Raw genomic sequence first — 15,835 nt, 5'->3', positions numbered from 1 at the left:
ATGTCACCGTCGATGGCCAAACTACGCTCGATGGTCGTCGAAAATAACCGCTTTTCCTGATGAATAGTGTTGTTCCAGTTCGACTCGGATCATCGATCTTCAGAGGGGGAGATGTTGTGGCTGGGAACACAGACGGTTGAAACCAACACAACCGCAGTCAACCTGAAGGCTCCAAGCTGTCAGCTGGCCTGACAGCAGCTGCGACGTCAGCAGTAACAACTTAAAAAGTCAAACGCCCAGTTGTCGAAGATCATTCTTGCATTGTATTTCGTAGAATAAAGACCTATTTTATTCCGTGTTATATTAATTAGTGTCTTCTCATTTGGCCTCGGGCCGCACGATATGAAGAGCTTTTGTGAATACAAAATAAACATTTCTAATTGTTAATCCAAAAATGATTCTAAACGCAGGGGAATGCATTTTAAATTGATTTCAGCTGATTTCACTTAAATTTCCATTGAAATTTTGAAGTGTTTTGAAAAAAACATTTTTTTGCCCCCTGATTTTTCGTGCCAATTGTGAAGGGGGGTGGAGGAGGGGGGACAAAAACTATAAATAAAATTTGAACCAGCCTAAGCGTTCTTAAGAGAATTGGGCACAGATGAAAAAGAAAATGGAATCAGAATAAAATTGTGATAAACAAGGATTACTCACTAGCTACATCTACTGACAATAATTATTAGAATCTACAGAACAACGACAACATCAAGGGATGTGTATGTGTGTGACAAATTGTCCAAGGCATTGTGCACATTGAAATCAATCATCGTAATCGGCTATGAAATTATTTGGCTGGCCGGAAACATTGTTTTCAAATGAGGCAAGTTTTGTAAAAGAGTTCTGTTGAAATTGCAGTTTAAGTTTAATTGCACGCCAAAGTACTGCTAAGTCAACATTATGTTCTCGATGGAAATAAATGCTTTTATCATAATTAAAAATAATTTTCCACTTTTTATAATTTTATGAAATTCAAAATATTCTAATTACATTCACTATGGACGACCCTTCGATGCAAAACTGCCATAAAAACTTGTCGAAAAGTTGGAGCTCTCCACCGCTAGAGGCAGCACCGTGCATGTCCTCGTTTTTGGACCTCAAGTTCCACGGATGTGATTTCGTGTTTTCTATTTTTTTTTTTTTCGGAATTCTGAGTACGCCGTCTCAGAATTCCGAAGTCGGGCGTCTAATTTTACACAAAAGTCACTTTGACACCAAATTTCTATCTCATCACCGTTTCAGGCTGCAAATTATTGAAAAACACCTCTTTTTTCGCATGTTCAAAAATGGAAGGGGTCGTACCGCCCCTCCGTCACGAGATATCAAAAAACGGACATCGGATTCGTGATCAGGGACAAAAGTTACCCCTTAGGACAAAATTTCACGCAAATCGAAGAGGGGTCGGGGCAACTTTTCCCGATTTCGTGTGAGTTGGTTGAGAATTACCCCTGGATGAATGGGGATGAAAATGACGTCGAGTACATTGAGGAAGCGGAAGGGTTGGGGCGGGCTGGGGAATGTTTGTCCCACTCGTAGAATATTACTTTAATCAACAAGCTTATTTGAAACCTAACTAGTGCAAACAAAGTTCGTGCAAAACAGCATAATGAAGCTCTGGTTTGAACTATCCAAGGATGAATGCCAACTTTTGGAGTTGAGTATTACCTCAATAATATTTTTTTACCAAGCACATTTTTAATATAACATATTTTTTTAATTAATCATATGCGATAACATAACTTTGGATTGGATTGACTTATAAAAGCAATTAAAACTAAAATATTTTTAAAAAAATGGAAAACAATTAAAATGGCTCATAATTTGAACAATTCAAAAACTCTAGGAAATTCTTAACTTTTTTTTGAATATTTTCAATTATATATTTCAGCTATATATTTAAGACACCTTACAGGGGTGCCCAACCTTTTGGTCCTGCGGGCAAGTATTTTTAAGTTTAATTTCCTTACACAAAAATATACATGAAAAAATTTATAGATCCTAAATTTTGATTTAAATCTCCTTTAAACGTTACGTTACTTTATCCACCCTACGATGGTTGAAGCCTTCCTCACAATGATATAGTTATATTTTTCATTTGATAGGGTTGTTGGATCTTTAATCTTTTAATGTGTTGGAGAGGCCTTCTGATTACCCACCAACGATGTCGATGGTCTTTCAAATACCGTTCTAAGACTGTATAACATGGCGGGGTTTACAAAAACCACTCTTTTTACAATCTTGCGGACTTTTGCTAAAATGGTTTTTTAGCATAACTTTTTAAGTACTTTACAAAACTTTATAATATTAACTAGGGTCTTGTAGGACCCCAAGATGGATCGAAAGAGACCAGAACGCAGTGCATTTTTTTCGGTACACTGACTTACAGACATACACACGCACAGACATTTGCTCAGAATTTGATTCTGAGTTGATGTGTGTACGTGAAGGTGGGTCTAGAAGGTCAAATTAGGAAGTGCATTTTTCGAGTGATTTTATAGCCTTTTCTTAGTTCTTAGCAAAACACTTTTTTGATTGTTGTGCACTTTTATTCGAATATTTTTCAAAATATTTGGAAATGATTTTAAACAGACACAAAATTTAAAAAGTGCACAGAAAAAAATTTATGGTAATATTCATAAGGAAATGGTGACAAATTTTGTGTCAAAAAATGTGTAATATTACATCAGAAAAAGATTAATTTTTATCAGGAAATGGTGAATATCCATCAAGTTCACATTTTTACACAATTTTTAGGTAATATTACTCAAAAAAGAGGTAATATTCAACCTACCGAATTTTGAACATTCCAAAATTCAACTTTTTTTGCTGTTTGTAAGAAGAATATATATTGTTTTCACTTCATTATTCTTCGAATTTCTTTAAACTATTGAAGTTTATGAGAAAATGTATTCTTTTTCTCTCTGATTTCTTGACTCATTTTGAGACATTTGTTAATATTTTAAAAATATTTGTAGCGATCTTTATTTTCAGTATGATTAATTTGCTTTTATTAGTAGTTTATGCAACAAGTTGCAAAAAGACGATTTTTTCAGCACGAGTTGTACATTTATCCAACGAGGTTTACCAAGTTGGATAAATACGAGTGCTGAAAAAATCAAGTTTTGCAACAAGTTGCTTACAACATTTTTTACAATTCCGAAAAACGCTTATTTAATGGAATTTTATGTCAAACATTCATGTGTTTAGTTAATTCATCGTTCAAAACAAAACAATATTAAAAAATGTTACTTTTCGATACTAGTGCTGAAAAGTTCAACTTTTCAGCACCCATTTCAGTGCTGAAAAGTTCAACTTTTCAGCACCCATTTCAGTGCTGAAAAGTTCTACTTTTCAGCACTGTTATTGAAAAATATTAATTTTCCATTCTGTTATTTTTGGTAGGGAAAAGTAGGCCGTTTCGTTTCTCCAGAAGGGCAGGAAAAGTTGACAGTTTCACAGTGGAATTGCAAAAAAGCATTTATAAAACTATATCACTAAAAAGTAGGCCTGAAAAAAAACATTATTTTTGGCCTACTCATTTATTTAAAAAAAAAAACAATTTTAATCACAATCTTAAATTGCAACCACAATTTTAAAAGAAAAACTTAATTTTTTTTTTCAAAAAACTACAACTGTAGACAACTATGCAACTATCCAAATGTTTTCATATATTTCACATTTTTACGATATGGATAATTTTGTTATATTGCACCATTTTTATGTTCAATAATTGATTCTGAAAATATCAATATAGAAAAAAATCAAACATAATGAATGTTTGAATATGAAACAAAAACATTTTAAAAATACAAAGGCAAAATCCAAATGATACTAATTAAACGTATTATTTGGATTTTGCCTTTGTATTTTTTCAAATGTTTTTGTTTTAAATTCGAACACTCTTTATGTTCAAATTTAATTCTTATCATTTCTTTTTTTAATATTTTCAGAATCAATTATTAAACATTAAAAATGGCGCAATAAAACAACTTAATGTTCCTTATTAAAATTTTATTATAAATCATATTAGAAAAAATCGATCTTAAGCTTATTTTTTAAAATTTAGATGCTCAATTTATTTATTGTAAGTTTCATGAACAGCCTTAAGCCTTAGGTCATAGAACTATTTTGAAAAGTCATCGCGGGCCGGATAAAATGGCTTCACGGGCCGGATGTAGAGCAGGCCTGCCTTAAAATATCAAATTCAAGAAATAAAAATTGCTGTTGTTACTCATCAAAGAAATTCATTAGTGTTCTAAAATTATTGTCTTAAAGAAAGTACCAGATAAGGTTTTAAGTTTTGTTGCAAATACGTTATAAAACTTTGTATTCCATTGGCGATGGCCAAATTTGATCTTGAATTGATCTCAGTTCAAATGTTCTCGAAATCTTTGAATTTCAAATGTAACAGTTTGAGTACAATGGCCCTTTATGCGACCACAAAAGACTTAACATTGATTTTCAATTCAACTTAAAAAAAATATTTTCGTGGCCCTTCTTGACAGAAAGTACATAAAATTTTTACATGGAGCTTTAGAACACTATTGAATTGAAAAAAAACATTTATTTTTATTTTTCAGTTTTTTTAGTATTCAGGTATTCATATACCATTTTAAGATAGATGCAAAATGACTCATGACCAAAGAGAAAGAAGTCCTTACATAAATCGGCAAGGTTGACTATGCAAAGTTAACCGCAAAGATGGTTCTTTGGAAGCGCCACAACTCGCCTATTTAAAAGCTGAATGAAGTTTTCATTTTTATAGAAAAAATTAGGAAATTTGCTGTTAGAGAGTTGACTTGTTTTTGACGTATTGTAAAATATCTCAAAAATAATAAATAATTCACGTACAAGTGGGAGTGTTGTGAAAGTTTGGGATGAAATATCAATATTTTCGAAATTTTCTTATGTCAGCAAAGCAAACAACTTGATTTATCGTTTCTTCCTTAATACGATCCTAAAAGGTTGACATAACACAACACTTTATAAGGAAATCCTGGTCCATTTATTGCTGCAGCGCTAAACTGCAAAAGACAAAGCAAAGGATGGGTCATTTTTCATTGTCACTCCTAATGTCCATGCACAAACCCCGCGTTGGCCGTCGTCGCCAATATGCAACGAACGTGTCTCCAAGGGGTGTAATCATGGCCAGGCCAGGCCAGCAGCCCCGGCTCAAACATTATAACATAAACAGTCCTTTAAGCGAATCCGTCCAAATGGTATAAAAATGTAATATAAAACTACTCATCTCTCACACTCTCTTTGTCTGTGTCTCGCTTGCACTGGTCTAAGGAATAAGGACTTCAAACTAAGTCGCTGGATTTTTCCCTTCTTCCGGTCCATGCTTATAGAACATGGCGGTGCCATAACTATTACATTATGACATTAATGGTCGTCCTGGGTAAAGTTAAGGGTGAGACTACCTTCCATGGCTTCATAGCTCAGACCTGGTCACATTTGTTCCGTTGGACACCTTTTAACTTTGGTGGCACTAGTAGTGTAGTAGTGTAGAGGCCAAGAGTACAATTCGTTTAGTTTCATGCAAGGTTGAAATGTGGAGGCGTTTATGAGAAATAAATTCACCTGCGCTGCCTGGTTTCGACTGCAATATATTATCCTTCTCAATACCTGAGGCTTTGCGCCTCAGAAGAGTGCAAACGGTGACCCTGGATGAGGTTGAACATTTTTTGAATTCGATGAAACTAGTTTGCTCATGTATTTTAATTAAGTTTTAATAAGTTAAACGAAAAAATAACATATTCAATCCAATTTCTTCCTCAGGTTGACACGATGAAGGTCCTGTGGTCGTACGGCGATCGCGACCCCGTCCACGGCGAGTTGAAGGATCACGGCAAGAATCGAGGCGCCCGATCAATTCACTTTCTTGGACCGATGTTCAAAAAGAGCGCCGATCCGGCCCTGCGGCACGACATCCGCCAGTGGGACGTCACGGTCAAGAACGTGTCGATCGACGCCAGCATGGACACGCTGTACTGGTGCAAGATCCTGAAGGCACCGACGCTGCGCGAGAAGCATCACATTATTGGCTACGAGGCGATCTTGACGCGGGAGAGGTGAGTTTGTATTGCCACATATGATCTTATACTGAACTCCTATGGTAACTATTCATACTCACATACACACAAAAAATATAACAAAAGTAACTTGCTTTTGAAATAAAAAGTAGATAAAATTCGCTTCATTAAATGTTTTTTTCTTGTATTAAAAATTAATTAAACTCATTTTCTTCATTACTCAGTTCCACCAAGCAACCCCTCGTCCACCACATGACCCTGTTCGAGTGCTCGCCCAACTCCTACCCAGGTTCGGACCCCAACTCGTGGGACGTTTGGGTCAAGAGCAGCGGCGCGGTTTGCAACAGTAATCTGCTCACACCCCGCGACTGGGACTCGTGCATCACTCCGGTAGCGACGTGGGGTATTGGCGCTTCCGGACAGTTCCTGCCTGAACACATCGGGATCCCGATTGGCGGCAACAAGGGCGGTGCCAAGTACTACATGCTGGAGGTTCACTACGACAACCCGCGCGCGAAGCGTGTCCTGGACCATTCCGGGTTCCGGATGCACTACACGCGCCACGTTCGGCAGCACGACGCCGGAATGATGATCTCCGGAGTTTCGATTTCGGACACCCAGATGATTCCACCGGGTCAGAAGTTGTACCGCAATGTGGGGATCTGTGGACCTTCCTGTACGGGAGCGGTGTTTCCGGAGAACGGGATCAACATCGTGTCGGCGGCTTTGCATTCGCACGTGGCTGGCAGGAAGATGAAGCTGAGACATGTAAGGGATGGCAAGGAACTGCCGAGGATCGTCGAGGATGACAATTACGACCACAACTTCCAGCAGATCCGACAGCTGGAGAACGAGACTTCGGTGCTGCCCGGGGACTACCTGATTACGGATTGCGCTTATGAGGTAAGAATTTTAAGGAAGATGGCATTTCAGATCACTAACATTTCACTCCTTCACAGACCATCGGCCGGAAGCGACCCACTCTCGGAGGGTATTCCACCAAGCAGGAGATGTGCCTCTCGTTCATAACGTACTACCCGAAGATCGACCTGGCCGGATGCTACAGCATGACCCCGGTCAAGGAGTTCTTCGAAACGTTTGGCGTGTTTGGGTTCTACTCGATGAACATGACCGACGTGGAGAACCTGTTCCTGTACAACGGGAACATCCTGGACCTGCTCCCCACGACCGTGTTCCCCAACTTTGCACCCGGCGGTGACGTGGACGACGAGCAGAACCAGATCGCCATCAGGGCACTGCAGAACGCCAAAGAGTACAGCATCGTGGACGAGGAGGACATTTTGTACAAGGAGTCGATCCTCAACAAGCTGATCATCTCCGACCCCGTCGAGTTCCACGATCGGACGTTCCTGTCTCACCTGAATCAGCTGCCCTGGCAGGAACCGCTTTTTACGAGGCGCGTCGAGCAGAGCATCCTCACCGGGAAGCACATGACGTTCTGCAGGGTGTCGAACGAGTCGATTTCTGTGGTAAGTAGCAGTTATTCAAATAATTATCAAATACACTCAAACCCCGATGGTTGTTCGTTGTTTGTTGTCAAACGGTTTTTAGTTTTGAACCCCTTTTACACGGAGTTCACACACACTATCAAAAAGTGACAGTTCGTCACTTTTTAGTTTGACTTTGACGAAAAAAGGTTTTTAGTGTCAAACGAAAAAAGTGACCAACCACCGGGGGTTTAGTGTCTCTGCACAATATTTCAACAGAATCTAACCAAATGATTGTTCTTTGTCCCTTCCCGCAGGCTGCGGAAATCTTCAAGTATCCGACGTTCGACGCGTTCGTGAAGCCACCCAGTCACTGTCCGTACCACCTGTTTATGGAGTTCAACCAGGCGTCGGAAGCCCGTAAGCTGTCCACCACGAAGGCGCTGATACTTTTGCTGGTGGTGTTCTTTGTGAGGCGATTCTGCTGAGAAGAATGTGACTTTTTTCATGTTTGTGAAACACTTTATTATTTTATCTGACCTTAATTTATTGTTAGAATATTTAACTTCTACTCTAAGAATAATATAATGTTCTATTTATTTATCTTTTTATCTCCAAACTATTTGAAACAAAACACTTGCTTATCTATCTACTCTTGATTTGTTGCCCTAAGGCAACTCTTGTATTTAATTTGAATTCTATTCGTTTTATTCTTTTCTTTTAAAAATCTGCTAGGGAAAAATGTATGCCAAAGTGAAACGTTTATCGATAATTTCGTAATTATTCTTAATTCCAACTAATTATTATTTTAAGTACAATGTTAAATGTAATTGTTGAATAAAAATATCTGATCTCTCTCATAACATGTCACAAATAATTATGAACAGAGTATGAAAGTAAAATAAGATAAAATGTCATCACAAAGGTGTATCTGTTAAGTCTACTGGTTAAAAATAGTTCTGTAGTTTTAATTTAAATCATTTATATTTAAATGTAAATAAAACTAACGCTTGTCATTGTATCATTACAATAATGAACTTAAACTTTTCTGAAAACAAAAATAAGATACTAGTAAAGAGTGTATCGAAATATTACCGAAAAGTGTCTATTTACTGATATGTATTATAACTAATTTAACATTAAATAAAGTGATCGTTAAAAAAGTAAATATTTGTCATTAATTTCACTTGCCCAAGGATATGGAACAGTTTAAAACCATACACACCAAGCCAATCAGCTTAGAACACCATACGCGGTGCCCGTGCTGTATCAAGAAGGTTGTTCCATGTTGCTCGGTTCTGGGCTGCAGCTCGCCAGTCTCCTAGGTTGCAGATCCTTCTTGGATCCGCCTCGATCTGATTACCCCATCGTGCACGCTGTGCTCCTGCTGCGCAGCACCTTCCGTTCGAAAACTCCAAGGGCTCGTTCGTCTTCTTGCCGCAGCGTCCAGTTCTCATGGCCATAGAGGGCAACCTGTCTAATCAGTGTCTTGTACAGGGTCAGCTTCGTGGCGCGTTGCACTCGATCAGAGCCCGGATCTCTAAGCTGGTGTCGTTGTCGGCCGTTACCAGTGATCCCAAGTACACGAATTCGCTCACCTCCTCCAGCGCATCGCCATCCACAGCTAAAGGGGTGAGTCTTGGGGACCAACGTCCTTTGAGCCCCTCCCTCTCATTTACATTGTTTTCGTCGTATTCATGGCCAATCCAATTCGTCTTGGTTGCATCCTCAAGGCGGTGTAAACCCTCTTCACCGTCTCTAGGTCTCTCGCTATAATATCAATGTCGTCCGCATAAGCAAGAAGTTGGACTGTCCTGTTACATATCGTGCCTCTCGTGCTCTCACTTCAAAGCCGTCTCCATGCGCTACATCGCCGTTGAGGTGCTCGTTGAAGAACTGCTGCAACCTTCTCGTAGAACTTTCGCGTCTCGTTCCGCCGGAACAGCTGCTCCATTTCGGCGCGATCACGGGCTTTCAGTTGGCGCTTCTCGAGCTTGAAGACCGTTCTCTGCTGTTAGCTTCACCGCATAAGCGCTGCTTTCTTCTCGTCAAGTAGCCGCTGGCACTCCTCGTCGAAACAGCGCTGTTTTTCTTCTGAGAACCGTACTACCAGAGAGAAGGGAAAAACTCTTTGGTGCTACCTAGTGCGGCTTCAGCGGCACTGGCCGATGGCGGAGCGTATTCTGCTTTAACCATAAACAAACTTTAACCTGATTGATTGATTGCGCCTGATGGGTCTGCAACCAACATAACACATGAAAAGCTTTGATGCCTGCTTGTATGCAGCTTCGCTTGAAAAATTTCCTTCCTCTGAAATGCTTCAACCCTCCGAAACATTTCCAGCGAAACGTCAAACGACGTATTTTTGTTGTTATTTTTGGCGCGTAAACATCATCGCCGACCGCGGCTTTCTCTCATTCTCATTCCACACGCACTTTTGCAGCAGTTCATGAAGTGTCTTGTTTCTTGTTAATTGTTTTCAATAGTTACGTTTGTTGGCTTGTGGAAACTGATCTCTCGCCATGGGAATTAAGGGACTGTCCCAGCTGATTGCCGACGTGGCCCCGTTCGCGGTCAAGGAGGGCGAAATCAAAAACTTTTTCGGTAAGTTTCGGAACATTGTTTACGATCGATCGCTTTCGCGGTCTGCGGGGCAACTGCGCCAAATCCCACAACCTGGACCCGTGGTACCCGACCGACGATCTACACTAGCTGGCCGGCGTCGACACCATCGTCGCAAGCATCGAAAGGGTAACGAGAACCTTCAGAACTTCTTGTGGGATTATCCCTAAGAGCAGCACTCAGCTAGCAAAATCTTAAATTAGAAATATTGACCCTCCCTGCAAAGGCTTGACCTGCAAATTCTAATAAAACTCTAATTGAATTGAATAATATTATGTAGTTTACGATTGATTGGTGGGTTGATTAATTTGGGATTTTTTGTTTGTTTGCAGGACGAAAAGTGGCCATCGATGCCTCTATGTGCTTGTACCAGTTCCTGATTGCGGTGCGCGCCGAGGGCGCCCAGCTGACGTCGGTGGACGGGGAGACCACTTCCCACCTGATGGGGACGTTCTACCGGACGATCCGGCTGCTGGAGAACGGCATCAAGCCGGTGTACGTGTTCGACGGAAAGCCCCCGGATATGAAGTCTGGGGAGCTGTCGAAACGTGCGGAGAAGCGGGACGAGGCTCAGAAAGCGCTGGACCGGGCGACTGAAGCGGGAGCCACGGAGGACATTGAAAAGTTCAACCGGCGGTTGGTGAAGGTCACGAAGCAGCACTCGAACGAGGCCAAGGAGTTGCTGAAGCTGATGGGAGTTCCGTACGTGGATGCGCCGTGTGAGGCCGAGGCGCAGTGCGCGGCGTTGGTCAAGAGTGGCAAGATTTACGCTACGGCGACCGAGGATATGGACGCGTTGACGTTCGGTTCCAGCATTCTGCTGCGGCACTTGACCTTCAGCGAGGCCAGGAAGATGCCGGTGCAGGAGTTCAACTACGAGAAGATCTTGAAGGGATTTGAGTTGAGCCGGGATGAGTTCATTGACCTTTGCATTATGCTCGGTTGTGACTATTGCGAAACAATACGAGGTATTGGTCCGAAGAAGGCCATCGAGCTCATCAACAAGCACCGCTCGATCGAGAAGATCCTGGAGAACATCGACACGAAGAAGTACATCGTTCCGGAAGGCTGGAATTACAAACAAGCCCGCGAACTGTTCATAACGCCGGACGTAACCGACCCCGAGCAGATCGAGCTCAAGTGGGGCGAACCGGACGAGGAGGGTCTGGTCAAGTTCCTGTGCGGAGATCGGCAGTTCAACGAGGATCGTATCCGCGCTGGTGCGAAAAAGATCCTGAAAACCAAATCAACCGCCACGCAAGGCCGACTGGACTCGTTCTTCAAGGTGCTCCCGTCAACGCCGTCCTCCAGCCAGAAGCGAAAGCCCGAGGACAAAAAGACTCCGGCCGCAAAGAAGGCCAAAACGACCGGCGGCAAGCCGGGCCGCAAGCCCAAATAAAACTACCACTTAAGTATCGCTCGTAATATTGTATATTTCCAAACTCACTTTTGTTTTCTCAAATAAACTGACCATTGTCTCGAAATGTCTTCGTCTTCTAAACTCACAACATGTACTGCTTTGCCAGCGATCGCAGAAATCGCGTCTTCCGAACCGCCGCCGCCTCTCGCTTAATCTCCTCGTTGTTGTTCGCATTCAGTTCCAGCTGGTTCAAGTACGAAATCGCCTGCAGCCGCCGCTTGTGCTCGCCCTTCTTAAAGTGCCAATTTACGATAAACTCCAGCAGCGTCGGATCCCAAATGCACCCGTAGTACGAGTCCATCGCGTCCGAGAAGCTCGCCGTCTTTTCGCTAACGCTCTTGAACGCCAGCCCGTAGTCGGTCTCGTCCAGAAACTGACACAACACGGCCGCCTGCATGAAGCAGCCCAGATTCGAGCTGCACTTGATCATTCGCCGGATGATGAAGTCGTCCAGCAGTGGGCGCTGCAGGTACTCCGAGCCGGCGATCAACGCGCCCACGTAGTTTCGCATCGCCGCCTCGTGGTTCAGGTTCGCAAACTCCATGTCGCCCTTCAGCTTGATCCACGGAATGTTGTTGGGGTAGAAGCGCAGCGATTGCGCCAGCAGGTGGTTCAGCATTTCGTACACCACCTTGATGTTGTAGACGGCGGGACTGGGGGAGAGAGGGAGCGGATCGTTACAATCTTTCAGGTTTATGTCTTTGACCCTTTTCGAAAAGGTGCCTCGAAATCATTCAAATTCGGTACTCTTTGAAAACTACTTTTGATATTGATTACAGATTTTTCCACATTCTACTGCAGATGAGCATCTGGCATCACGGTAGCTGTCAAAAACTTATATTTGGATTGTGAATTTGAACAAAACAGTCAAAGTTGAGTTTTTTGGAATTGAAACTCAAAAGAAAAACTAACGTGGTAGGCAAAGTAATCGTCCTTTGAATCATTACTATGGTCCTTTCGACAACAATTGGCTTAGCGGTTGAAAGGGAAGATTCGACAACTTGCTCTAGGGTCTTACTATACTATGCTTCGTACACTGCAGTTTTTCGAAGAAACAGAAAGACTAGATATACGATCCCAGATTTAACTGTAGAGTTTGAACTGCGTTGCTGGATAATGGAGAACAAGGCTTCTGATCACATTCTTGACGAACAAATGTCAATATTACGTGAAGGTACACAATAACTGCTCTACAATCAACCCCCGGTGGTTGGTCACTTTTTCGTTTGACACTTTTTTAGTTTGTACCCCGTTGGTTGGTCAAAGTCAAACTAAAAAGTGACAAACTGTCACTTTTTTCACGGCGCTCACGTACACTATCAAAGCAAACGTTTGGTAGTGTGTGTGAACTCCGTGTAAAAGGGGTGTCAAACTAAAAAGTGACCCCGTTCGTTTGACAACAGTTGGTGTCAAACCATCGGGGTTTGAGTGTACCTCCAAACGACACATGCAGCAGTTTCAGGAGCTGCAAATGCAGATTTTATCATGTGAAGAGCGATGAAGGCAGTCACAGCCAAGTCTGTCACACAAAATCTCAAAGAGCAAAACTGTTGGGAGGATCGAGAATGTTACGTCTGTAATAGAAGAGCAATTCCCCTAGAAATCAGCCTTTTTTCACCGATTTTGTTTTCACAAACGCAAATAATGATCGCCACTTACTTGTTCACATTCGTCGGCCACAGGAACATGTACTCCGCGTTCAGATCCAGGTTCGTCTCGTCCTTCAGGATGTTGTGCAGCTTGGCCAGCAGCGACAGCACGATCGAGATCACCAGCGGATCGCGCAACTTGGACAGAAACAGCTGCAGCATGCCCGAGGTGTCCGCCGTGTGGCGCTGCCGCGACGACTGCTGGCTCACAAACATCGGCAGGATCAGGTCCCACGCTTCGCGGCTCGTCTTCTTCGTTCCCTTGAACTTTTCAATGTCCAGATAGGCCTGGGCGATGGCGGCGCACAGTTCCAGCGTGGGGTAGCGCTTGTCCGGGTTGAGCAGGCTGTTCCAGTCGTTCAGGTTCAGCAGAATTACGGCGCAGTGCTCGAGGATCTTTGGGCGCGGGGCCACGTCGTTGCTGGTGCTCGCGTTGAGACATTGCTTGCAGTTGCGCAGGAACTGGACCTGGTCGGTTGGCTTCTTGGGCCATTCGTCCAGGACTTGCTGGATCTGGATGAGCAGCGCCTCCCAAGCGGCCATTTTGCCCAACTTTAGCACGAGCGGATTGTTGGCCAAGTCTTGCCGCGTGGTTTCGCTCTTCAAGCAGGTTAAGAGCGCAATCGCCGCCGAGTAGTCTTTTTTCGCTGCGAGTTCGCGCGATTTGCCAACCAGAATGTATGCAAAATCCTGCAGAAAGCCACGCTGCAGCGACATCAGCAGCTGCTTCATCGGCATCGGAATCGACCAGCTCGGGTTGATGCTCCACAGCGGTTTCGTGGGGTTCGTTCCGGCCAGTTTAACGAGCATCTTGCGGACGCCGCTGGCGTGCGTGCACGTGATTAGTTGGCGCTCGAAGGTGCCGACTTCGAGGCGCATCACTGAAAAGGAAAGTTTCAATTAGCTAGCTTCAAGGAAGAAAACAAACAAAGACCTACACTTTGAATCGCAAACGCTCCAATCGGACTGCACGCCAATGCCGGAAAATTGAACGTCCTCCTTGGCCTTTTGCCGCTTCAGGTCGTCAAACTCCTGCGGCGAAACCAGCTTCTGGTAGCTCTTCAAGATCGGCTCAATCCCGCTGGGGTTGTTCATCAAGTTGATCGTTTGCAAAAAGTACCTTTTCAACACTTCCCGGTCCGACAGGCTCAACTCGTCAAACTGTTCGTCGCCGTACTGGAGCATCAGCTCGATCAATTTTAGCTGCTGCTGTTTGTACTTTTGAAGGGCCACGTTCGAGCCGAGAATGTTGTCGCCGTCCAGGACGTGGCGAATTACGTTCAGCGCCACAACGGCGAGTTCCAGCTCTTTCTGGTCGTTTGTGCCCGCTTCGGGACTTCCCATCGAGACGAAACCTTCGACGTTCAGTTCGAGGATTTTGCGCTGAGTCATTGGAATCTCCCGTTTTATGTTGTCCTCTTTGAGAATCGACACAATGTCCGAGTAGTGATTAATGACAGATTCATTCAACCGTTGAAGCAAGCCTTCCGGTTCTCCGGTGACCCCGCAGGCCATCATGTACCCGAGGAGTTGTTCCTCGTCGACGCTACAATACAAGAAGACCTTGCTCGGCTTCACGCTGTACTCCTGTCTAATCTGGTCAAAGTTTTGCTTGCTCAGCACGATGTTCTGCTTGGCAAGCTCGTACTTTTGCACGTACAAATAGTACAAACACAGATCGTAGTAAATCTGCGCCTTTATTTCCGCCTTCGAAATCGGAATGGCCAAATCGAACCGCTGCTGAACCCCGTCCGTGTGGGCGTCCAACGCCACAAACGAGTCGAACGTCAGAATCCGAAACGGCTCGACATCGTTAATCACCTGGTTCAAAAAGTCAATACTAATATTCGTAAACGGTTCCAGCGAGTTGATAAACGAATCGTCCCTCATCGAGTAAGGCGTCGTATCCGCAACCCCCGCCACATGCACAAACGGCTTGTTCGACCTGGCCACCGACCCCCGAATCACCTGCGCCCTCAAAACCCACCGATGGTACAGCGTCAGCGCAAAGTTCAACGAATGTTGCGACCCATCCGGCCCAATTATCGGACACTCGTGCACCAACGACAGCGGCAAGTTGACCGCCTTCCCCGCCGTCACGCTGCACAAATCGCTCAACAGCTGGACCTGCCGCTGCAGCGGCAAATTCTTCTCCAAAACCCCCAAATCCCACCGCAAATAGGCCGCCACCTTCAGCGCCAAAATCTTCAACGCCAGCTGCTTCTTGCTGTACTTTAAGCCCTCGTTCTTGTTCATGCTGTCCGCTTCCGGCGAGTTCAACTCGTTCTGGTTCTGGTTCTCCGGCGCAATCGACAGAAACTGCGTGATCAACTCCGTCGGAGACGGATCTGCAACGAAAACTAGTTAAAACAAAAACCTCCTAAGAAGGTAAACAAACCCGTACCGGGTGCGGCCTTCGAGAGATGTTTCGTCAGCAGGGCGGGCTTCAGCAGGAATTCGAACCACAGCACCGTTTCGTCCGCAGAGTAAGGTGGAACCGGTTTCGGTTTGAGCACGTCCATGGTTGCGGCACCGAAGCGGGCGAGTTCTTGGAGAAATTTGCGAAAAATTCGGGAGAGAAATCCGTGTCGACGACGCACCGCGCAAAAGAGATCAAAACAAATTTTGACGTTTGCGAGTTTGTTTTGTTTTGAATTCAAGATT

The 15,835-nt window shown here is 43.8% G+C and overlaps 3 protein-coding genes across 3 annotated transcripts in view; 2 read left to right on the top strand and 1 right to left on the bottom strand.

Moving 5' to 3' along the window:
* The window catches only part of LOC120419950 (MOXD1 homolog 1), a 104,717-nt gene extending 96,069 nt beyond the window's left edge, over nucleotides 1–8,648 (top strand). The window contains exons 3-6 of the mRNA XM_039582810.2: nucleotides 5,779–6,071; nucleotides 6,257–6,935; nucleotides 6,992–7,522; nucleotides 7,798–8,648. Coding sequence (XP_039438744.1) covers nucleotides 5,779–6,071; nucleotides 6,257–6,935; nucleotides 6,992–7,522; nucleotides 7,798–7,968 — 1,674 coding nt within the window. The 3' untranslated portion in view covers nucleotides 7,969–8,648. The remainder of the gene's footprint in view (nucleotides 1–5,778; nucleotides 6,072–6,256; nucleotides 6,936–6,991; nucleotides 7,523–7,797) is intronic.
* Nucleotides 8,649–9,882: 1,234 nt separating this feature from the next.
* On the top strand, nucleotides 9,883–11,586 carry LOC120419952 (flap endonuclease 1). The gene is made up of 2 exons (XM_039582813.1): nucleotides 9,883–10,084; nucleotides 10,435–11,586. The coding sequence occupies exons 1-2, from the start codon at nucleotides 10,003–10,005 to the stop codon at nucleotides 11,499–11,501; spliced, it is 1,149 nt and encodes a 382-aa protein (XP_039438747.1). The 5' UTR covers nucleotides 9,883–10,002; the 3' UTR covers nucleotides 11,502–11,586.
* Nucleotides 11,516–15,803, bottom strand: LOC120419949 (integrator complex subunit 8). Its single transcript, XM_039582809.2, has 4 exons — nucleotides 15,576–15,803; nucleotides 14,110–15,519; nucleotides 13,182–14,052; nucleotides 11,516–12,175 (listed from the first exon to the last, which is right to left on the bottom strand). Exons 1-4 carry the CDS (start codon nucleotides 15,691–15,693, stop codon nucleotides 11,605–11,607), a joined length of 2,970 nt encoding a protein of 989 aa, XP_039438743.1. The 5' UTR covers nucleotides 15,694–15,803; the 3' UTR covers nucleotides 11,516–11,604.
* Between the last annotated feature and the right edge of the window lie 32 nt (nucleotides 15,804–15,835).

The sequence above is a fragment of the Culex pipiens genome, chromosome 2 (genome assembly GCF_016801865.2).
Source record: "Culex pipiens pallens isolate TS chromosome 2, TS_CPP_V2, whole genome shotgun sequence".
NCBI lineage: Eukaryota > Metazoa > Arthropoda > Insecta > Diptera > Culicidae > Culex > Culex pipiens.
Note: the sequence above shows the minus strand (reverse complement) of the source record. Positions and strands in the feature narration are given on the sequence as shown.